Source organism: Canis lupus, chromosome 36 (assembly GCF_003254725.2).
Source record: "Canis lupus dingo isolate Sandy chromosome 36, ASM325472v2, whole genome shotgun sequence".
Taxonomy (NCBI): Eukaryota; Metazoa; Chordata; class Mammalia; order Carnivora; family Canidae; genus Canis; species Canis lupus.
In genome coordinates, this window is record NC_064278.1 from 14,527,654 (window position 1) to 14,552,430 (window position 24,777).

General features: G+C 37.3%; 1 protein-coding gene and 1 long non-coding RNA gene across 4 annotated transcripts in view; one reads left to right on the forward strand and one right to left on the reverse strand.

Moving 5' to 3' along the window:
• Nucleotides 1-1,542: 1,542 nt before the first annotated feature.
• The window catches only part of CFAP210 (cilia and flagella associated protein 210), a 38,322-nt gene continuing 15,087 nt past the window's right edge, over nt 1,543-24,777 (reverse strand). For 2 of the 3 annotated variants that reach the window (XM_049106250.1, XM_049106251.1), the window contains 7 exons: nt 24,518-24,711; nt 22,372-22,467; nt 17,738-17,894; nt 12,551-12,690; nt 9,934-10,126; nt 9,084-9,248; nt 1,543-1,978 (listed from right to left, as the gene is read on the reverse strand). In XM_049106250.1, coding sequence (XP_048962207.1) covers nt 1,634-1,978; nt 9,084-9,248; nt 9,934-10,126; nt 12,551-12,690; nt 17,738-17,894; nt 22,372-22,467; nt 24,518-24,711 — 1,290 coding nt within the window. In that variant the 3' untranslated portion in view covers nt 1,543-1,633. The remainder of the gene's footprint in view (nt 1,979-9,083; nt 9,249-9,933; nt 10,127-12,550; nt 12,691-17,737; nt 17,895-22,371; nt 22,468-24,517; nt 24,712-24,777) is intronic. The other variant, XM_025460100.3, reaches the window with a different exon arrangement.
• On the forward strand, nt 17,890-22,034 carry LOC112668065 (uncharacterized). Its single transcript, XR_003141427.3, has 3 exons — nt 17,890-19,188; nt 20,318-20,464; nt 21,098-22,034. It is a non-coding gene; the product is annotated as an uncharacterized LOC112668065 (long non-coding RNA).

Sequence of the window (24,777 nt, forward strand, 5' to 3'; positions counted from 1 at the left end):
CCTTCTCAAACATCTTTCCCAACCTAATACCAGTATTTTTTTCTCTTTAAGTGCTGTTTGATAATTTTTACATGGTTTCCCCCTCCATACCAAAATACCTTAGCCACACATTTTAGCTATGGATTTCTTATATTGGAAAATTACAGCAGTTCTGTTTCCACTGTTCTGAGTGCTCTGCACTCAGTTCTTTACACGCAGTTGTTTTGTGATTAATTTTGAAACTTTGGATAGCCCTTTTGTTTTTAATGTGCTTACTTCCAGTAGAAAGACCAGCCCAATTAAAGGTAATCAATCAAACTGCTTACATTGGAAGAAGACTAGTAATGTCTTTAATTTTTGTTTGTCACTCTGATAAGTTGGTTATAAACATTTATGAAATGAACCATTTTGTAGAAACATATTTCCTGTTTTGTAATGTGAAGATAGCTTCATCCAAAACTAGTAATCACCCCTAAATAATGTACAGTACTTTCTAAAAAAATTTAAAGAAAAAAATCTATGGCGGAGGTTTCCTGGCTTATATTATTAGTTCATCGAGCCTTTGCATCCAGTAATTTTTACTTTATTCATTTGAGAAAAGGAGAGAAAGACAGGGCAGGAGCAGAGAGAGAAGGACAAGCAGACTCCTCACTGAGCAGGGAGCCAGACATGGGGTTCAATCCCAGGACCCTGAGAGCATGACCTGAGCCAAAGTCAAGGGTTGACACTTAACTGACCAAGCCACCCAGGCACCCCAGCATCTGGGTAATTTTTAACATGGTGGCAAAAGAATTACCTAACAATTTAGTAGCCCTGTGAAAAAGGAAAAGAACTTTTATTTCACTATTAAACACAGTTACCAATGGGATATGTGAAAATTATTGTACCACTCAAAACTTTGAGTCCTATTGGCTGCCATCACCCTCACAGTCACCTGTGTATCAAACTGCTCATATAACTATTTGTAGAGAAATTACTTCAGGTAACTTAAAAACTAATTTGCACATGTCTAGCAAGTTACACTCTACAAAATAAACTTTAAAAAGTTATAAATTCTGTAATCCTGTTAGTAATAATATTGGTAATGTTTGAAACTAAAAGTTAAGTACTGAAGGGTAATTATGTACATTTCTGCTGAAGAGAGAACTTCTTCCAATGGAATATTACTCAACTATAAAAAGGAACAAAGTACTGATAATGGTACAACATGGATGAAACCTGAAAATAATTGAAAAAGGCCAGACACAAAAGGCCACAGTATGATTCCATATAATTATATGAAGTATCCAAAATAGGCAAATCCATAGAGACAGAGCCAATTAGTGGTTGCCAGAGGCTATGGAGAGAGAAGTAGGAAGTGACTGCTTAGGTTCAGGGTTTGCATTGGAGCAGTGAAACATTCTGGAACTGGATCTGGTAATGGTTAATATTGTGACTAAATGCTACTGAAAACTTTTTTAAAGGCTAAAATTGCACTATGTTGTGTATGTTATCAATAAAGGAATTCAAATTATTAAACTTTGGTAGTGAAGAATCCATTAGATATACATAATTGCACTTAAAAGATTTATTAAATTATAAGCATAAAATTGACTTAATTGTAGCTCATATTAGCTACAACTTAGTCCTCTCAATCTTAAAAATAAACTTTTTTCTACCATGTAAAACCTAGTCTTCCCTTAGACTTTTGAAAATTACTGTATTTTGATCCCTGAGAGTTATAAAAAGGAAGCTGGACTCCAGTGGTATCATTTGCCTGGTAACTGGGTCTTAATCCACCTCTGTCCACAAAAACTGGTCCACGGCCACCTCCGTGTCCTTCCTGTACAGCTTTTACAAGAGGATAAATATATTTATTTGTTGATTCAGACTCAAGTTCAATTACTTCTCTGGCATAATCTTGGAATTCCTTCTCCTTTTCAGCCACAAGTGCTTCAGCAAGTCTGTAATACTCTAATTCTGCTTGTTTTTCTTGCTTTGCATTAAATTTATTTTTGGCCTGTTTGGGAAAGAAAGAAAATGCAAGGTCATGGTGGTGAGATCAATTTTCTAAATATACATAGCATTTGAAGTTGCAGACATAATTTTCTAAACCTACTAGTAGGTGACAAGTTCTGACTTAACTACACTTGGCCCTTGAACAACATGGGGGTTAGGGATGCTAGCACCTGGTACAGTAAAGAATTCCTATATAATTTTTGACTTACCAAAACTTCTAAAAGCTTACTGCTGACCAGAAGCCTCACTGATAACATAAAGTTGACACAATTTGTATGCATATATGTGTTATATGCTGCATATACCTTTTTTTTTTTTTTTTAATTTGGTGGGGCATATTTCTAGGCTCTGGTTGGCTCATCTGCAAGGTTTTCAAATGGTAGCAAATCTCCAGAAAACTTTCCAGTGTATGTGTGTAAAAAGAATCCATGTGTAAGTGGACTACCACAGTTCAAACCTGTGTTGTTCATGGGGCACCTGTATATACTATAATTTCAGAAATTCTCCCATGCTTCTCAGTCCTATGCTCAAAGCAGTGGCTCAGTGGCTATATTGCATATAGCCTTATGCAATGACATATCTTCAAACAATATAGCAGTGTAGTGAAAAGCATGAACTTTAGGTAAAAATCAACTGAATTTAGAATCCTGTTTCTAGGGGAACTTGGGTAGCTCAGGTAGGTTAAAGGGTCTGCCTTTGGCTCAGGTCATGATCCCACATCCTGGGATCAAGCCCCATGTTGTTGGGCTCCTTACTCAGTGGGGAGTCTGCTTCTCCCTCTCCTGCTCCCTCTGCTTGTGCTCTCTCTGTGTCAAATAAAATCTTAAAGAAGAATTCTGTTTCTACCATTTATACAAAGGTGTACTTTGGCAGGTATAGAAGACCTACTGATCACTGTCTCCAACCCATCCACTATTTTTTTTTTTTTTTAAGTACTTTCCACACCCAGTGTGGGGCTTGAACTCCTATGACCCTGAGATCAAGAGTGGCATGTTGTTCCAATTGAGCCAGTCAGGTGGCCTCCCCCGTCCCCAATTCTGAAGGAACGTACTCAAATCCACTGTTCTACGACAGTCCAATATACCATGTGATCCAGCCACATAAGATTAAGTTAGCAGTGAATATCTGAACTAAATTAAACCAATTGCATTTTCTTTTTCCAGGAATTTGAAGTTGTAGTAAGCGACATTTATCAATGTAGGCTGGTTGATCTGGAACTGGGTGGAGTAAGTACTCTTAAGCAATTTACCAAAAGCCAATTTACATCTCACAATTTTCTCTTATAACTCTATATTTGCAAAAACATTGTTTGTTTAACTAATTAGATAAGGTGATTTTAATGAAATCCAACTGACAACTTTTTGTCTTAGCATTTTAAGAAATGCTGTTTGTCAAAAATTGAGTGATTCTACTTATGAATCGATTTAATATTCATGAAAATATTTTCCTAAATCAGTAACCAACACATAAAATGGTAGCCCAAACCTGATAACTACCATACGTTGAAATTTATAAATAGAACAACCATAACAATATGAAATACCGTATTTTTATTAGTGCTACAATTCATAATTAAGGTTTTGAGAGACAGCAGGCATGAGTGGGGGGTGGGTATAGAGGGAGAGGGGAAAGCAGACTCACTGCTGAGCAGGAAGCCCTATGGGGGACTGGATTTCAGGACCCTGGGATCATGACCTGAGCTGAAGGCAAGATGTTTAAATGAGCCACCCAGGTGCCCCAAAGTTAAGGTTTATGTGCTTAAAAAAAAAACAAAAAACAAAGGCTATGTGCTATTTGTTGAATTGGTAATACAGTATCAGGAGTTAGAAAAAGTAGAAAATGACCTTCAAAAAGACTGAAAAAAAAGAAAAAGCTAAAACCACTCTCATAAAAGGTAAAATGCAGGAATTTGGGAACTTACAGAACAATTGGAATACGTCTGTTTGGTAGCAATTTGTGTAAGATATAAGGAAACAAGGGGAAACATTTGAAGTACAGAAAGGAAGTGACAGTGGAAGGGATGGATCACATAATGCCTCAATTTTGATATGCATTAAGCATAAATAGATTTATAAAGGAACTTCTCTTTTTTTCTCAGCAGAGAAATTTTTAGAGTTTTAAAAAGTTTTTATTCAAATTTAATTAACATGTATTATTGGCTTAAGAGGTAGAGGTCAGTGATTCATCAGTCTTATATAACACCCAGTGCTCATTACACCACATGCCCTCAATGTCCATCACCCAGTTACCCACCCCCCACCCCCTCCTCTCCAGCAACCCCTAGTTTGTTTCCTATGATTAAGAGTCTCTTATGGTGTGTCTTCCTCTCTTGATTTCATCTTGTTTTATCTTTTCCCCTCTTCTCCTATGATCCTCTATTTTGTTTCTTAAATTCCACAAATGAGTGAGATCTTATGATAATTGTCTTTCTCTGATTGACTTCTTTTGCTTAGCATAATATCTCTAGTGCATTCACATTGTTGCAAATGGCAAGATTTCATTTTTTGATGGCTGAGTAGTATTCCATTGTGTGTGTTATTCCGTTGTGTGTGTATGTGTATATATATATATACATATATATATATTCCACATCTTTATCCATACATCTGTTGATGGACATCAACATACCCAGTAATGCAACTGCTAGGTCATAGGGTAGCTCTGTTTTCAACTTTTTGAGGAGTCTCCATACTGTTTTCTAGAGTGGCTGCACCAGCTTGTATTGCCACCAACAGTGTAAGAGGGTTCCCCTTTCTCTGCATTCTTGCCGACATCTGTCGTTTCTTGACTTGTTAATTTTAGCCATTCTGACTATTGTGGTATCTCACTGTGGTTTTGATTTGTATTTCTCTGATGCCGAGTGATCTTGAGCACTTTCTCATGTGTCTGTTGGCCATTTGTATATTTTCTTTGGAGAAATGTCTGTTTATGTATAAAGAAACTTTTAAAGTACTGTTTTAAATTCCTAAAAATTGTAACAGATGGGGGTAAAGTAATAAGCATCTTTAGAAGATTCTAGAGAGCTAATTATTTTGAATATTGGAAAATAAAAGGAAAGAATCAACTATTCTGTCTTTTCTTTAAAAGCTGAACCTAAAAAAAAAAAAAAAAAAAACCTGAACCTCAAGGAAACCAAACTGGATTTTTTTTAAATTTTTATTTATTTATGATAGTCACACACACAGAGAGAGAGAGAGAGGCAGAGGCATAGGCAGAGGGAGAAGCAGGCTCCATGCACCGGGAGCCCGACGTGGGATTCGATCCCGGGTCTCCAGGATTGCGCCCTAGGCCAAAGGCAAGCACTAAACCGCTGCGCCACCCAGGAATCCCCAAAACCAAACTGTTGATCATGAAAAGTTCTTTGAAGACTTCAAATGAATATAAGAAGAAATGAGAGATTATCAATATCTTGTCACCTCATGAACCAAGAGATCTAAACAATAATCAAAGGCTGTTCATGTCACAGAAAGTGACAAGTCATTATGTGCCTTCTGATGCGAGTATACACCACCACATACGAGGAATTTTAACCAAAAAATTTGAATCTGTTTCTGACCTCAACTGGATTTTACCTGAAATGCAGGAAACATAATAAACTATACCACAAGGATTCAACCATAAAAGTCCAGACTATAGTAATTCCAAAAACAAGCAACCCTATAAGCCATTAAATCCCCAGCTCAAGTGGTGAAAACTTACAGGTCTGCTGGACAATGATGTTAGAATCCATTTAGATTGGGTAGCAAAGTAGCTAGAAATTTAAGGGGAGATTCTGGGAGTGAGATGGGCATAGAAGGGCTGAAATCATAAACTCTATGGACATCTTTGACTCACATTGATAAACTACACATTCACACAGGAGACCCCAGGGAGCTTAGCAAAAATTAAAAGTCTGGAGGAGATTGTGAATTTGATGTTCTTAGGAATAACATCTTCAACCCACACACAGCTTGTGTAGCAGGGGTAAAAGTATTATTGGCTTAACATCACTGAATTAAACTTAAACTCCACCCACATTATTGGTTGACTGTCAAACTATCAATCTGCTGAAAGCCACAAATAAAGAGAAATTTTTGAAACCAGCAAGAGGAAAATAATAGATTTAGGGGACCAAAAATATGATTAACAGCAGATTTCTAATTATAAACAATGAAAGTTAGAAGACCATAGAACAATATATTAAGAGGGCTGGGGAAAAATGGTATCCAGTAATTTTATACCCAATTAAATGAAGACAAAGACATTTCCACAAACACATAAAAAACGGAAATAATGTGGGATGCCTGGGTAGCTCAGTGGTTGAGTGTCTGCCTTTGGTTTAGGTCATGATCCCGGACACCCGGGATCGAGTCCCACATTGGGCTTCCTAAATGGAGCGTGCTTCTCCCTCTGCCTGTGTCTCTGCCTCTCTCTGTCTCTCATGAATAAATAAATAAAATGTTTTTTAAAAATGGAAATAATTTATTGCTAGCCCACCTATGCTATAATACATGCTAAAGGAGTCTTCAGATTGAATAGACATGGCCAATAAACATGAAAAGATGCTCAACATCACTAATTATTAGGGAAATACAAATGAAAACCACAAGAGAAATCCTCTTCAAGCCTATTGCTATGGCTATTATAAATAAACAACAAAACCATTAACGACAAATCTAGAACACAACAAATGTTGAGAATTTGGAAAAATTGGAACCTTAAATATTACTGTTTGGGATGTTAAATGACAGAGTGTTCAAGAGAAAACAGTATGGTTATTTAAGGGGGCACCTGGGTGGCTTGGTTAAGCATCTGACTCTTGATTTCAGCTCAGGTCATGATCTCAGGATCCTGGGATCCAACCCTGGATAGGGCTCTGTACTTAGTGCCTCCTGACCCTTCCCCCACTTGCACACTCTCTGTCCTGCCCCCTGCTTCCTCTTTCTCACTCTCAAAATAAGCTAAAATCTGGGGCAGCTGGGTGGCCCAGTTAAGTATCTGCCTTTGGCTCAGGTCATGATCCCAGGGTCCTGGGATCGAACCTAGCTTCAGGCTCCCTGCTCAGTGGGGAGTCTGCTTCTCTCTCCCTCTGCCTCTGCCTGCTGCTCCCTCTGCTTGTGTGCTCGCTCGCTCTCTCAAATAAATAAGTAAAATGTTAAATAAATAAATAATAAATAAATAAATAAATAAATAAATAAATAAATAAATAAAATCTTTTAAAAAGAATAGTTCAGTGGTTCTTTAAAAAGTTAAACCTAGGGGATCCCTGGGTGGCTCAGCAGTTTGGCACCTGCCTTCAGCCCAGGGCATGATCCTGGAGTCCCGGGATCGAGTCCCACATCGGGCTCCCTTCGTGAAGCCTGCTTCTTCCTCTGCCTGTGTTTCTGCCTCTCTCTATCTGTGTCTCTCATGAATAAATAAATAAAATCTTAAAAAAAAAGTTAAAACTTAGAATTACCATATGATCTGGCATTCTATTTCTGTGTATATAGACAAAAGAACTGAAAGCAGGACTCAACAGATATTTGTATACCAATATCCACAGAAGCATTATTGCCAAAAGATGGAAACAACCCAAATGTCCACTGATGGATGTGTGTATAAACAAATGTGGTATATACATACAATAGAATATTATTCAGCCTTAATAAAAAAAAAAGGAAACTCTGACATACACTGCAACAGAGATGAATCTTGAAGATATTATGCTAAGTAAAATAATATAGATACAAAAGGACAAATATATGATTCCATTAATATGAGGTACCTGGAATATTCTTTTTTTTTTTTAAAGGTTTTTATTTATTTAATCGAGAGAGAGAGACAGAGACAGAGACAGAAGCAGAGACACAGGCAGAGGGAGAAGCAGGCTCCATGCAGGGAGCCCGACGTGGGACTTGATCCAGGGTCTCCAGGATCACGCCCTGGGCTGTTGGCTGCGCTAAACTGCTGAGCCACCCGGGCTGCCCTGGAATATTCAAATTCATAGAGACAGTAAGTAGAATATGATCAGGGGCTGGGAGAAAGGGGGAAGGAATGAAAAGGAACAGAATTTCAGTGTACATGATTAAAAAGGTTTGGAGATGGGTAGTGGTAATAGTAAATGCACTTAATGGCCCTGAAGTGGTACCGTGAAAAACGGTAAATTTTATGTTACATATATTCCACCACGTTGAAACACAATAATAAGAAAACAACCCAGGGGTGCCTGGGTGGTTCAGTCAGTTAAGTGTCTTAGGAGCCTAAGTCAGTTAAGTCAGTTAAGTGTCTTAGGAACCTTAGGCTCCTGTCAGGATTCTAGGATCCTGGGATCAAGGACCAAGTTGGGCTCCCTGCTCAAGGGGGGGCCTGCTTCTCCTCTCCCTCTGCTGCTCCCTCTGCTTGTGCTCTCTCCCACTCGTCTCTCAAATAAATAAAATCTTAAAAAAAAAAAAACTCAGTTGAATAATTGGCAAAAGATTTGAATACATATCTCCTAAAAGAAGGCACACAAATATCAATAAAGGACATGAAAGGACATATCGTTAGTCATTAGGAAAATGCAAAACAATACAAGAAATCACTACACTAGAAATAGTTAAAAGATCACAAACACAAGGATGATGAGGATGTGGAACAACTTGTCCTCGCATACGTTGCTGCTAGGAATGGAAAATGGTATAGCCATTTTGGAAAAATAGTTTTAAGTCATAAATGATTGCACACCAGGTCCTCTATACATGTTCTAAAATCTCTGGCACCCCTATTCACCCCAACTCTGAAACCTATGAGATCCTAATCAACATTATCTCTGGGCTATAGTTATAAAGAGGGGGAAAAGTAAAAGGAAGAAGGTAAGCATCATGGCCTACCATATGCATTTGCATTTTTTTTAATATTTACTAAAGCCTAATAGACACTGAAAAAGGATAAATATTTGTGCAAAAGACATAAACCTAGTATTGGAACTTCATACAGATAAAAAGATAAATGAACTCTTCATATTTTTAATATATTTTATTGTGTCATAACTATAACGATCATCTGATCTGATTTGACAAAGGAAACCACCTGGGAAACAAAACCAGCATAAACTCTACATTACATATTTATTGTTAAAATAAGTATAAATATTTAAGAATAATTACCATTTGCTGAATATGGGCATCTCGAACTTCTCGATGTTCTTTATCAGCTTTGCGTTTTTTCTCCTTTTCATGCTCCTGGAAAATCTGATCTGCTTTCATGATAGCCAGCAATTGTTCTTTAGCCTCTAGTTTTCTCTGTCTTTCTTCTTCCTCTTTATTTTTCATCTAGGTGTTAAAGGGCAAAGGGAAAAAAAATTTTTTTATCAACCACTGCTCTCTAATAAAGCATAGTTAGAAAGCTCCAAGCAGAAAGCCAGGAGCAATGCAAAGCAGAAAATTACATACCCCTGGGCTGATTCCCACATGTCCAGTTTACTTTGGTTTTGTTTTATTTCTAGACCAACAGGTAACATACAATGAAACCTGAGTGATACTGGTTTAAAAAATAAATATAGGAGCAGAATAGCAGGATCTTTCCAAGGTAAAAAATGAATTGCGACAATGTTTATAAACTATCTAACTTAAATGTTATGATGGCCAATTATGTAGGATGTAAGGATTATCTGAAGGATTAAGAAATAAGGAAATGCAATGGGGTAATTTTTATTTGATTGGTCTTAAAAAACATTGAAATGTATACTAAGTGAATAACAATTTTTGCATTTTAGATGGCTCTGAAACAGAAGAGATTATTATTTTGCATCTATCAATATCTTACTTATAATTGACTATCATGTGATCTGCTAGAAAGTAAACATGGTCTAGTTTCAAGAATATAGGAAGATAATTCATACGTTGTTTCCCAAATCTTTTCTAGGTTTTTATCCAGCAGAGGGAGTGGAAACTACAATGGAAAGGACTTAAATTTGTTTTTTTTTTTATTTTTATTCATCATAATTGAATTGCTTACCACAACAGCTCTATATTCTGCAATTGCTTTTAATTCTGCTTTGTTTTTTTCATATTTTTCCTTTTCTCTTTTTTCCCATTCAGCCTCAGCCTCTGCAATATCTCTAGCAATAATCAAATCTTCATTGTCAAGTTTCTCTTTTATTAGCTCACTCAGGAAGTTATTTATTCTTTCTCTCCTTTCTTCCATTAGCCTATAACAAAATAACCATCACTTGTTAAATCTTCATGAATAGATTTATTTTGGAGCGAATATAATTTCATTAGAAATTGGATCTTTTATACTCTTTTACAAGACTAAAAGGAGCCCCACTGCTCTTTCTATGTACTGATTAAGTGGAAACTATTTTTAATACTTTGTTTAGAATAAAGTATCTTTTAAAAATCCAAAGGGAGTAATGCATATAATATCTTCTGTATGTATGTGCACATGTGCACGTGTATGTGAAGAAATAAAGTATTAAAATTCTCACAGTGAAAAAATTTTCAAAGTACTTTGTCAGATACCCTCCTTACTCTATCATTGGAGGCTTAGGTTATAAAATAAATCAAAGGCCTTTCTTTCAATGAAATCTCAAAATATCAAGTAAAAGTTATCAAAATCCTGAATAAATCCATCCTCTTACTATATAGCCTGTTTACAACTTATTAATAGCACTTTATTGACTTCATCTATTTATATGAAGGTAGACAACTATGTTTTTACACTATGAGATTCCTGAGGTCAGAGAATGGGTAAGTCCTCTCTCTAGTTCAGAGCCAAGCATGGTGCCTGACACATAACAATAACTAGGTTATTTGTTAAAAGAATAGGGGCATTTTCGTTTAGAGTAGGGCAAAAAATACTTTTAAATTTAGATGCGACAGATTCATTAATTTATTGAGTGAATTTGTAAAGCAATGTGGGAGAAACGATAAGAAAGGACACAGTGCATATACCAAGGAAATCACAGTCTAAAGTGGAGAAGAGACATTTATGCAAATAGCTATAAACACCAAAGGGTGATATATGCCATGAGAAAGCTAGAAAGTGATATAGGCAGATGAGAAAAAAGGAAAGCTTCATGGGAAAGGTGACATTGCATCTAGACTTTCAACAATATTCCTAAACACTTTACTGATTGCCAGCTATGTTCCAGACACTATTCCAGGTGCTGGGGACACAACAGTAAACAAAAACATTAAAGATCTGTTCTTCTAGAACACTCTAGCTGGGGTACAGTGATAGTGAACAAAATAAATAGTTAAAATAGTGCTATCTCTCGAAATGAGGAAAAAGAAAGCAATTAAGTGGATAAGCAATGTGGGGGCGGGGGGTGGAGCTGTAATTTTAATTAAGGTAGTCAGTGAAAACCTGAATGAGAAGACAACATCTGAGTAATGATCCTTTTGAAAGAGTTTAGGGAAGTCAGCATTCCCCAGAGAGGATCCAGTGTGAGTGATGAAGAGGCAAAGGAAAGAATAGTACAAGATGAAGTCTCAGAGGTGAGGCTGGGGTCAGCTGGCAATTAGGATGGTGGAGAGCCTTATGGGCCTTAGTATATACTCTACATGTGATATAAAGCCATTGGAACTGTTCTGCACAAGGAAAAAGTAGGATCTAGACAGAAACACAATGTGCTGCAATTGGCCCCCTCTCCTCTCCTACCTCATCCCAAACTTCTAAGGTAAGAAATGACCTCCATATCTGATGGACATTTCATTTTTAAAATCTCACTTATGGGTGCCTGGGTTGTGCAATTGGTTGAGTGTCTGACTCCTGGTTTCCACTCAGGTTATGATCTCAGGGTTGTGAGATCGAGCCTCCCGTTGGGATCCATGCTCAGTGCAGAGTCTGCTTAAGACTCACTCTCCCTCTGTCCTCCCCCTCCCACTCTCTGTCTCTAAAATAAATAATAAATAAATCCTTAAAAAATAAAATTTCATTTAATCCCTCTATTGATGTAATACCAATGACTGCTCTCTTCTTATTGAGACTCTCCTTTCTTGTTTCTCTGATTTTCTTCCAATTTCTGGAAACTATTCTTTGATCTTCACATGATCTTTTCTCCATTTGACCCTTAAATATGGGCTTCCCAAGGGACTATGCCACTTTCATTTCTTACCTACTCACCATAGGTGAGGTCACCTGTGTCCACTGTTCTAACTACCTACCATCTATATATCGATGGCTCACAAAGGCATCTCCAGCTCATATCCCTCTCCTATAGCAGAGATTTCACTATTTCCAACCATCAACCAGATAGACGTTCTTGATATTCCAAGGGAACCCTAACTTTGAAGTCACATCACTAATTGCCGAGTTATATATAATGACTTTTTCTTAAAAAACTATTCTCATATCACTTCTGATTTATAATAATTTCAAATAGTACTTTATTAATTACATCAATTTTTTTAATATTTATTTATTTATTTATTTATGACAGTCACACAGAGAGAGAGAGAGAGAGAGGCAGAGACACAGGCAGAGGGAGAAGCAGGCTCCATGCACCGGGAGCCTGACATGGGTCTCGATCCCGGGTCTCCAGGATCGCGCCCTGGGCCAAAGGCAGGCGCCAAACCGCTGCACCACCCAGGGATCCCCTAATTACATCAATTTTTTTTTAAAAGGTTACCTGTGTGTTTCAGCTTCTTTTTCTTTCCCCATTTGTATAAGACGCTTTTTTGCTTTGATAAATTTCCTAATCTTTTCATCTTCCTCCTCTTGCTGCTGCAGTTCTACGGCTTTGATGATATTCTTATCATTCATATGTTCCTTGGGGGGAAAATTATGTATTATCCTATTACAAAGAAAAATATCTTTTGACATACGAGTATCTAACAAGAACCTGTCAAATGGTCATAGCTTCTGACTCAGTTATTTCTCTCTTGGGAATTTATACCAAAGAAACAATCAGAGATACACATTAAGCTTTATGTACCATGTACTTTATCTCAAAGTTATTTATTAGAGTGAAAAAATGGAAACAACCTCTAAATCTCTAATAATGAAGAAACAGTTAAATTATACTCTCAATGATATGGGAAGATACAAATAATATAATGGGGAAGTGGGGGTGGAAGGAGAATATAAAACACTACATAATAGCATATTTCAGTTTTGCAAACATATAGGGACAAGTTTATAATGTATATACTACTAGAAGAAATGTATCAAATGTTAACAGTTATCTCTAGGGTATGAGATTATATATGTGACTTTTCATCTTAATGCTTTCCTGTATTTCAAATATTTCATTTCTTTAAAAAATGTAATTAAAAATAATTCTAGAGGGAACGTTGGTGGATCAGTTAGGCAGCCAACTCTTGGTTTCAGCTGGGGTCATGATCTCAGGGTCCTGGGATGCAGCTCCAGGTTGGGATCCCTGCTCAGCAGGGAGTCTGTTTCTCCCTCTGCCCCTCCATTCTCTCTCTCTCTCTCTCTGTTTCATAAATAAATAAAATCTTTAAAAATAAACAAATCTTAAAAAATACTATAATCATAAAAAATACATTAAGTGTTTTCATTGATTTTCATTTACTGTTTAATTAATATAGTTATATGGTACACAGTATAAAATGTCCTTCCTTCCCCCATCCAATGTCTGCCTATATTCCTAATTCCCCCACCAGACTTGATCACTGTGAATCAAGTTTCTCGTCTAGACTTTCTTTTCCCACATACACAAAAAAAGATATAGATACATATTCTAACAGAAAATTTTAATATGGTTCATTATTTTTCAAGACAAAAAATAAAAATTTGTTCATATCAGCATATATCCATGTCCCCATTCTGAATTTGTTATCATAAAAATAGGTGCCTTTGAACACAATAGGCTGGATATATAGATATATTAGTGTATTCAGTTACTAGAAGTAGAAACCAATTCAAGGTGAAAGATGCAATGTTTAATCTTCCCATATATTTATAACTCAGGGTTTACTATTGCCTAGCATTCTTAAATACTCTCCTATTTTATGTCTATTACTTTGAAAAGCCCATAATCTGGTTAAGAGAAACATTAGTCAACACGAAAACCTAATGCCAATGTCAAACTGTTAAAAGTGACTAATTTTGGATGATTTCTTTTCCTGATTTTTTCTACGTTTATTGTAATGTTTATACAGATTTGTTTTTGTTTTTGTTTTTTTTTTAATTTTTTTTATTTACTTATTTATGATAGAGAGAGAGAGAGAGAGAGGCAGAGACACAGGCAGAGAGAGAAGCAGGCTCCATGCACCGGGAGCCCAATGTGGGATTTGATCCCGGGTCTCCAGGATCGCGCCCTGGACCAAAGGCAGGCACTAAACCGCTGCGCCACCCAGGGATCCCCAGATTTGTTTTATAATAGGAAAGAACAGACTTAATTAACACAAAGTCAATTCTCATCTTTAGAAGTTGAAAGCCTCAGCTCAAGGTTACATAGCTAGTTAGTGGCAGAGTTAGCATTCAAAGGTCTGTCCCATTCCAAAGTGTCTTGGAGAGACAAAAATATTGCATCCATGAAATAAGAATAAGATTTTAGGCTAAAAGGAACAATAACATTACAGGTAAAACTCTTACAAATTAAGACTTTTTTGGTAGCTAAATTTATTTTTTTAAGATTTATTTATTTATTTGAGAGATTGTGAGTGAGGGGAGGGGGGGAGGAGCAGAGGGAGAGGAAGAGAGAAAATCTCAAGCAGACTGCACTGACTTGGGGTTCAATCCCATGACCCTGAGATCACGACCTGAGCTGAAATCAAGAGCCATATGTTTAACCGACTGAGCCTCCCAGGTACCCCTTGGTAGCTAAATTTAAAATTCAATACAAAGTTTAAAAGACAAAGTTGAGAGTAACTCTCAAAGTCAAATAAAACCCCAAAATGGCAGGAACAATTAATTGCCTACCCAAGATTCTTTCTTCTTTTCTGCATTAGTAACAAGACCTAGATTTTGTTCACAGTGGAAACATGCTCATCAAAAAAGACTATATTTCCAAGCTTTCTTTTCAGCTAAGTGTTACTAATTATGACCAACGAGATTAAATTTCTCTTTTAATTTTTATTTATTTTATGATAGTCACAGAGAGAGAGAGAGAGAGAGAGAGAGAGGCAGAGACATAGGCAGAGGGAGAAGCAGGCTCCATGCACCGGGAGCCCGACATGGGATTCGATCCCGGGTCTCCAGGATCGTGCCCTGGCCCAAAGGCAGGCGCCAAACTGCTGCGCCACCCAGGGATCCCTGACCAATGAGATTCAGTGGGAAACTTCTGAAATATTCTTTAGAAGGAGAATAGATAGTTGGGCATCCTTTTTTGTCCTTCATCTTTTTTTCCTTCTTGCTGCCTGGAATGTGGATATGAGTGGAGGAGCTCCAACAACCATTCAGGGTCATGGGGCAACTTTGAGGACAGAAGCCATCTACGTTCCAAGAATAGCAAAGCAAAACAAGAAGAGCTGTTTCAGTCCGTATTGATTCTGAAGTTGCCATATCAGCTTTGGAATGACTACTTCTGTGCTTCAAAGTTTTAATTTCTTTAAGGTATTATTATCTTTGAATTTCCCTTAAAATGAGGAAGTTTTTGGTTTTTTTTAAATTACGACATCAATTCAGAAAGTCCAATGTGTATCAGAGGGGTTCTAGAACAGAAGAGACAAAATGGAAGACTATACAAGAAATAAAGTAAGATGGGGGCAGCCTGGCTGGCTCAGCCGTTTAGCGCCGCCTTCAGCCCAGGGCCTGATCCTGGAGACCCGGGATCGAGTCCCGTGTTGGGGTCTCTATATGGAGCCTGCTTCTCCCTCTGCCTGTATCTCTGCCTCCCTCCCTCTCTCTCTCTCTCTCTCTCTCTCCCTCTCTCTCTCTGTGTCTCTCATTAATAAATAAAATCTTAAAAAAAAAAAAAAAAGAAAGTAAGAAGGGACGCCTGGGTGGCTCAGCAGTTGAGCGTCTGCCTTTGGCTCAGGGCGTGATCTCACGGTGTCAGAATCGAGTCCCACATTGGGCTCCCTGCATGGAGCCTGCTTCTCCCTCTGCCTATGTCTCTCCCTCTCTCTGTGTGTCTCTCATGAATAAATAAATAACATCTTTAAAAAAAAAAAAAGTTTCCAGAATGAAAGGAATATACCTCTCCAGATTGAATGCATCAACTGAGTGCTCAGCAAAATAATAAAAAAGAACTATATCAAAGTATGTCATGTAAAATAAAGACCCAGAAATCTTTCATAAAGAGAGGGAAAGAAAAATAAAATACAACAGGTCACATAAGTAGGCTAAAGACCCTAAATGGCAACATATTTCTCAATAGCATTACTGGAAGTCATGAAACTATGAATACAAAATTCTGAATTCTGAACTAGAATTCTGTATCTAGTCAAACCATAAAGCAAATATGACTTTAAATGATAATCTTTTCAAGTAAGAATTTTAAAAGTTAACCTTTACCCCTTCTTAGAAAGTTACTCGAAAGGGTGCCTGGGTGACTCAGTGGGTTAAGCAGCTGCCTTTGGCTCAAGTCATGATCCTGGGGTCCTGGGATGGAGCTGCAAATCAAGTGGGGCTCCATGCTCAGTGGGGAGTCTGCTTCTCCCTTTGCCTCTCCCCCTCCCCTGCTCATGTTCACTCACTCTCTTAAATAAATAAATAAAATCTTTAAAAAAAAGTTACTTAAAGATGTATCTCAGTAAGATGAAGAAGTAAGCCAAGGAAAAGGAAGACATGTGATTCAGGAAATGGGAACTGCAGCCCAGGAAAGTGAGCCAGAGAAGTTTCAGAGTGACATCTGTGCAGGAGGCCTAGAGGATAAGCAGTCCAGAAGTAAGAGAAGGATAGAGGACTTGGATGGAGGAGCTCTAAGAAAACCATTTAATATAGATACTTTAATATTAGATGAATATTCATTGTTTAAGATTATTTATTGAGACAGAGTGCACACACAAGTGAGGTGGAGGGGCAGAGGGAAAAGGAGGATCAAACTCCCTGAAGAATTCCTTAGATGAATATTTGAAAACTAATATCAATATACATTTGACAGAACTTATAGAACATATGGAAAAAAACAGGTATATAAGCATCAAAGCAAATACACAGACAACTATTTTAATCATAAAAAAACATTTATGCAAGCAAAGAAATATAATCATAGTATATGACTTGGCTCTTCAGAGAATATTTATATAATAATAATGATTTAGCTAAAATTGTGACATAATTATTTTAGGGAAAGGGGAGAATGGCCAGATGGACAGAAAATGTCTAAGTTGATAAATCAAGATACGTATCTTTAGAACTTGATATGTATTTTTAAAATATACAGATTATTTAGAATATAATTTCATATCAGAACAAACAGCAAAAAGAACCTGGAAGTGGATGTCCTCATGAAGCTACTCTTCTTTTAAGCCTCTGGCAGTGTTTGATGTTTTAATTCTGTGCATGTATTACTTAAGAATAAAAACTAATCTTAAAGAAAAGAATGTAAAAAATTATAAGATAAAGTGAGTTGCAATAGGCACAAAATAACCATTATGTTTATCAAACACTTAATAACATTGAGGCAGACCCGAACACACATCACCCCATTCATTCCTCGCATCTCTCATTTAAAGGATAAGAAAACATGTTCACTTGAAAATAAAGTCTCATTCTCTTTTCTCGTTCATACATGAGAGCATGCCCACAAAAATTCATAGTAAATACAGTTCTCCCAAGAGTATACTTAGAAACCCAACTTAATAGCAACTTGTTTTCTACTCCACAATATTTTACCAAAAAAATATTAAAAGTTAGTCATTGGATTTTATATATTTGTTGAAGAAGTGCTGTATTTTCAACTTACAAAAAACAGTTTTCTGCTTTCACTTATATCTTCTTTTTTCTTTTCTAGTTTTTTCCTCATTTCTAATTCATATAATGAATTCTGTCGCTTTATTTCTTCAGCATCCTTTTCTTCATGTTTTCTCCTTCTTTCTTCCTCCTCTTCATGTTCCTTGATTCTAAAGCAAAAACATAACTAAAGTTGAAAGCAAAGCAGAAAAATAGATATTTTAAAGAAATGAATTAGATTCTAACCTGGGGTTATTTGAAGCTGTGGGGAAACTTGTGAATTTCTTTGGGCACAAGAAAGATATATAAAGAGCAGTGATTAAAGCCAAATTCAATTTTGGTTAGCCCAGAATTGCCAGTGTTTTCCTTTCTCCAAAATTTGTTTCACTCCTAACCAAAATTAAGTCCTACACTAAATTCAAATGTTCCTTTCCTTTAGAAAGAACTAGCTAACTGAATGACATATAGTGGAATGGGGACATTATTTTACAGAAAAGCCCTTAATCTCTAGTGTTTCTCAATTTCAGCACTACAGATCTAGCCTCTTAGGCAATGGGGTTTCCCTGCCCAACTAACCACTCTGGTTGTCATTCTTTCTCTAGCCAACATTCACCTGCTATTAATGCCATCTGAGTGGTAAGCCATACAGGGCTCATGTGTGAGTTCCTCAGAGATCACTGAGCACCCTCCTTACTGAAGGGCTGTGATCTGGGAGATTTAGCTCCAGCACTTCCTCTTCCACCCACCTTCCCAGCCCCATCACCATCACTACCACGAGCTTCCACCATCAGTACTTTATTGCAAACTCTGAGTGCCCTCCTCTGGCGACCAATCCTATGCATGCTGGCAAGGCAGCTCAGTGTGAGATGCCTACTTGCCTTTGCATCCTTGTCAGCCAATCAAGTGTGCAGACTGTTCCGCTGCTATTCTCAATCTGCTGTCTCTATTTTTTTTCTTCCTGAACAGGTAGACACAGGATAGATCAACAACACACTTAGATAAAAAGACTGCGGTATAAACCTTTCTTTCATATGCATCCAATCCAAAAGAATTTTTTCTTGGAGTCCCATCACTCAGCTTTAGAAGGGAAAATTTCCTTCCTCTGTGCCATGGAGGACTACACAGTTAAGTGAGCCAGGAGGTTCACTTTGGTATTATTAAGCAGGACAAGAGATTCCCAGATGATTCATCCATCTGTACAGAGTAAGCAGCCTTAGAGCCAAAGTCACTTTCTCTAGGAAGAGCTAAGAAAAAAGTCACTATTGGCTATAGCTAAACCAGGTTTATATGATTGCCTGAAAAACACTAGATTTTCAAAAAATGTTTTTGTTTAGTAGGCATTCTTAGAAGCAAAGAAGATTCTTTGAGCTGGTAAGAAACCCACAGATAAAGAATGGGAGAACAAAATTCCAGACAGAGGGAAAAACATGTGAGAAGACCCTGAAGCAAGCAAAGGTTTGACAGGTGTGCAAGACCTGGAAGATAGGTATGATAGAAGTGAAGAGGAGGTAGGAAAGGAGGTTGAGAAGAGGAGGCCAGATCACGCAAGGCTTTGCAGGAGATGGTTGTTTCCATTCTATTTTATTTGTTTATTTATTTTTAAGATTTTATTTATTCAAAACAGACACACACACACACACAGAGAGAGAGAGAGAGAGAGAGAGGCAGAGACACAGGCAGAGGGAGAAGCAGGCTCCATGCAGGGAGCCCGACGTGGGACTCGATCCCGGGTCTCCAGGATCAGACCCTGGGCTGAAGGTGGCACCAAACCGCTGGGCCATCGGGGCTGCCCTCCATTCTATTTTATTTTATTTTTTCCTCTATTCTATTTTAAATGAATGGAAAGCCACAGAAAAGTTTTAAGTAGGAGAATAATATGATCAATTTTTATTTTAATAAAATCTCTCTGGATGATGAAAGAAAAGGGACTAAAGAAGAGAGAACTGAAGGCCAGTTAAGGTGTTGATGCAATAATCCATGGGAAGTGAGAGTGGACTAAGATGACAGCAGTAACTTTAAGATTCATATTGGAGAAAATGATTAACATCAATTGCTGATAGATTTGATGTGGAAAATAAGGGAACATGATGAATAAAGATGTATTCCTCAGTTTCTGATTTGAACAACCGAGTGGATAAAGATGCCACTAGAAAGTCCACTGTGGGGGTGGAGAATAATAAAAAATGCTAAATGCTTATTTCATCCTAGACATTTTTTTTTTAAAGATTTTATTTATTCATGAGAGACACACACAAGGAGAGAGAGAGGCACAGAGACACAGGCAGAGAGAGAAGCAGGCTCCATGCAGGGAGCCCAATGTAGGACTCCCGGGTCTCCTGGACCACGCCATGGGCCAAAGGCGGTGCTAAACTGCTGAGCCACTCGGGATGCCCATGCTAGACATTTTAAATTTGAGATATAGATAAGACAAATGAAGATGTCTTAAAGGCAGTTGGATATGTGAAGCTGGGACTCAAAGGAGTGGTCTGAACTAGAGTTAAAAATGTGAAAGTTACAAGATTTAGGATGGATTTTTAATCATTAGGAATGAAGATCACTTAAGCTTTCATATCTCTCTCTGCTTTTTCTCTAGATGATCATATCCATGGGAAAGTGATGCAAACAATCCTATGATGATTTTTCCTTCTTTTGAGAAGCTGATGAGATTAATAGTAACAGAGTTGTTCTCAAGCAAGGTCTACTGGCCCCTTCCCAGAGAAAGATTTGCCTATCAATAGAAGTAAGTAGAATGATATGCAGTATCTACATAAAAATTAAATTCTGTTAAATTTCTTTTCGATAATTATGTTTAAGGTTCTTGGTCAAAATCCCTCCATTTAGGGATTTTGGTGTCACTAGAGTCCTTTATTGGCCCCATCCTCATTATGCCCAGCCAAAGGCAGATTTTTATGCTGCTCAAAGCCCAACAATGGAATATACTGCCCAGGTCTGCAGTTTAGAGATTGTTTCAAAAATGTGTGAAAGATCTCACTTTCAGGCACAGGGCTAGCAGCTGTATAGTGTGTTTTAGATATCCGTTGCTGAGAAATTACCCCTAAACTTAGTGGATTAAAACAATAAACATTTATTATTTCACACCACTTCTGAGATTCAGGAAGCTGGGAGTAGCTTAGCTGGCTGTTCTCCAGAGGTTGCAGTCAAGATGTTAGCTGGAGTAGTAGATATCTGAAGGCTTGACTAAGGATGGAGAATCCATTTTTACATATCTCTTGGCAGGAGGCCTCAGCTCCTTGACACATGCACCTCTCCATAGAGCTTCCTGAGTGTCCTTACACCATGGCTCCTCAAGATTGAGTGATCCAATATATCAAGGAGGAAGCTACAATGCCTTTTATATCCTAATCTCTTTCAGGAGATCATACACCATCACTCCTATTTATTCTCTTCACTGGAAATGAGTTCCTCTGTATAGCTTCACAATCAAGGGAGGAAGGAATTAGATTCCACCTAAGGAGTATCAAGGAATGTGTAGAGGAGTATCAAAGAATGTGTGGCCATATTTTAAATCACCACCAGGTAATACCTGAATAGCACTTGGTAATATATTTAAGGGCATGCAAAAGACTCTTGCCTCTTGGCATCCTCCAATTTCCATTTCTTTGTGTTTAAGAGAATTAAAATATGGTCTTTGCTCAAAGCAGAAACTTATTCCAAATTTTGGCACACCTTAGACACATGGCCTATAATAAGGCACATCATGACCTGGCCCTTGTCTCTCTCTTTCCAATCTCATCTTTAACATTGCCCTCTTAGTCATCTTGACTACTTGTAATTACCCAAATCCACCATAATCTAACTCACTTTGGGTCTTCACCCATGCTAATTCCTTTCTTTAAAATACTCCTACATCCCCACTATTTGCATGACTTATTCCTACTCAGTTTTGATACTTTGGTGATGGAACTGATCTTTTCTAAAAATTAGCCTTCTCTAGACTAGATCAGATGTCCATTTTATATGCTTCCACATATCTTGTGCATCTATTTGCCAAAATATCTACTGTCAAACCCTAATTATTTGTTCCATATTTATAGCTTCCTTCCCAGATTGTGAACTTCTTAAAGAAAAAAGACAATTGTATTCATTTTCATATTCTTATACTAGATTAGTGGCCAGCAAATGGAGATTGTCCAATAAATGTTTGTAACAATGAATGGATGATTGGATAAATGAATTTATTCACAAATGAATAAACAGCCTATTTAAAATTGTCCCCTGAATAGACTCTTATTTAAATTTTTTCCTCTTTTTTAGTTTTATTTTTTTAAGATTTTATTTATTTATTAATGACACACATACACACACACACATACACACACACACACACACAAACACTGAGTCCATAATGAGTCCATAAAAAGCCTCTTTAAGCCAACAATAGAATTGGAATACTAACTTGAGCAGATAAAGAGAGCAGATACAGATGTGGTAGAAAAGAGAGAAGAGTTTTTTTCCCTATTTCTTGAATAATAAGAATCCATTCAGGGGCACCTGGCTATCTCAGTTGGTAGAGCATGTGACTCTTGATCTCAAGGTCAAGAGTTCGAGCCCACATTGGATGTGAAGCCTATTTAAAACTAAAAAAAAGAAAGGGATCCCTGGGTGGCGCAGCGGTTTGGCGCCTACCTTTGGCCCAGGGCGCGGTCCTGGAGACCCGGGATCGAATCCCACGTCGGGCTCCCGGTGCATGGAGCCTGCTTCTCTCTCTGCCTCTCTCTGTGACTATCATAAAAAAAAAAAAAAAAAAAAAAAAAAAAAAAAAACTAAAAAAGAGGAGCAGCCCAGGTGGTGCAGCGGTTTAGCACTGCCTGCAGCCCACGGCGTGATCCTGGAGACCCAGGATCGAGTCCCACGTCGGACTCTCTGCGTGGAGCCTGCTTCTCCCTCTGCCTGTTGTGTCTCTGCCTCTCTCTCTCTCTCTCTCTCTCTCTCTATGTATATGATGAATAAATAAAATCTTAAAAAAAATCTTTAAAAAGAAAATACTAAAACTCTTCAAAAAGATGACAAAAATCTGCAATATGTCTATAAAGGTTAATATCCAACATATATAAAAACTGCTTATTAATCAGTTTTTAATCAATAACAGACATACATATCAGTATGAAACAACTTACACAACAATGGAGTAACCAATTTATGATAACAAAAACCAAAACTGAGGAATATTTACACATGAAAAAGAGAAATATAAATTAAAATATACAAGCTCCATGCAGGGAGCCCGATGTGGGACTCGATCCCGGGATTCCAGGATCACGACCTGACCTGAAGGCAGACGCTTAATTGCTGAGCCACCCAGGCATCCCAAAAGTAGAATATTGTTTAAAATGTCTTGATAATTTACACAATTTATGCACACTTAAACTACAGTGTAAAAAAACTGATAGGTCTCACATTGGAGAAACAAGGTGGCCGGTAGACAAGGCAGAGACTTTTTACTGAATCCCTTTTGTGACTTTTCCTATTTGCATATATCACTTATTTAGAAAAGTAAGTAAAATTATACACAAATACAATCCCCACTCCTGATACACATATGTCAGGAGTAGCTACTTCTTAAAAAAAATTTGTTTGATTTCTATTTACTGACATAGCAAGACCTCATGATATACTGGTAAGTGAAAAAATACACAATGATACGGGCAGCCCTGGTGGCTCAGCGGTTTAGCGCCGCCTTCAGCCCAGGGTGGGATCCTGGAGACCCCGGACAGAGTCCCATGTCAGGCTCCCTGCATGGAGTGGAGCCTGCTTCTCCCTCTGCCTGTGTCTCTGCCTCTCTCTCTCTATGTCTCTCATGCATAAATAAATAAAATCTTAAAGAAAAAAAAAAGAACTCAGCTTCCCATTTAAAAATATATATATAAAATGATACTATTGATCCAATATCATTTTATAAAATATAAGTACATGCTTAGGGAAAAAGTCTGTATTAGTGGCTCAATGATTGTCAGGGACTGAGAGGACAAAGGGGCATGAGGGAACTTTTGGGGTGAAGAAGTATTCTAAATCCTGATTTAGAGGTGGTTATATACAGCGATATGCTATTTAAAAGATGAATTTTATTAATAAATCTAAATTATAGCTCAATGAATCCGACCCCCTCCACCACCACCACTGCCAAAAAAATGTCTATACTGATATACCAAAACAGTAACAGATTGTTATAGATTAGATTATTGCTCAAAAAGATTCACTCTCTTTCCCATTTCCACGGGAGTTTATTTCTCTGTCCCATGGTTAGACCTGGCCATATGATTTATTTTAGACTTATGGTAGATCAAGTGTATTTCCTTGACTTTTGCCCTTGACTTAGCCACATTGTTGTAAGCTTGGTCTCATTCTCTTGCATCTCTGTCAATACCATGAGAAAAGTTTCCCCAAGTGTCTGCTGTCCCTTCATCCTGGACCTCAAAAATGAATATACATGGATGGAGCAGATCAGAGTCCTCTCCACAGCAACCAGCAAACACAAATAGTCCTGCAGTTTGAAGAAAAGCTGTGCAGCCAAGCTCAAACAACCCACAGATGCATCAGATATAAATGATATTGTTGAATGACACTAGATTGTGTGGTTGCTTGTTATGCAGCATTATTGTGACAATAGTAACTAATATATTATTTCTGGGTAAGAGAGTAATAGAGAATTTTAACCTTTCTTTGTATTTTTTCTACTTACTAGATATTTCAGCATGTATTACTTTTATAATCTGAAAAAAAAAGCTTTTGTGAGAAAAAGAAAGTGCAAAAAAGGTAATTTATAAATACATACTGTTTTAAATGATCATTGGCAAGAGCCACTCTGTTTCTGCGTCGTTTTTCTGCTTTTTCTTGTTCTTCTTTAAAAGCTTTTTCAATGTTGAGTTTCAATTGTTCTTCCCATTTTTTATCTGATTTTATTTTATTCTTTTGGTATTCAATCTGTGCATCACGCTCTTTCATTACTCTACTAAGAAGAAGTCCTGACTACAAAAAAAAAAAAAAAAATTGTGGCATTAAAAAAAAAAGCTTAATTATGTATAGATATGTTAA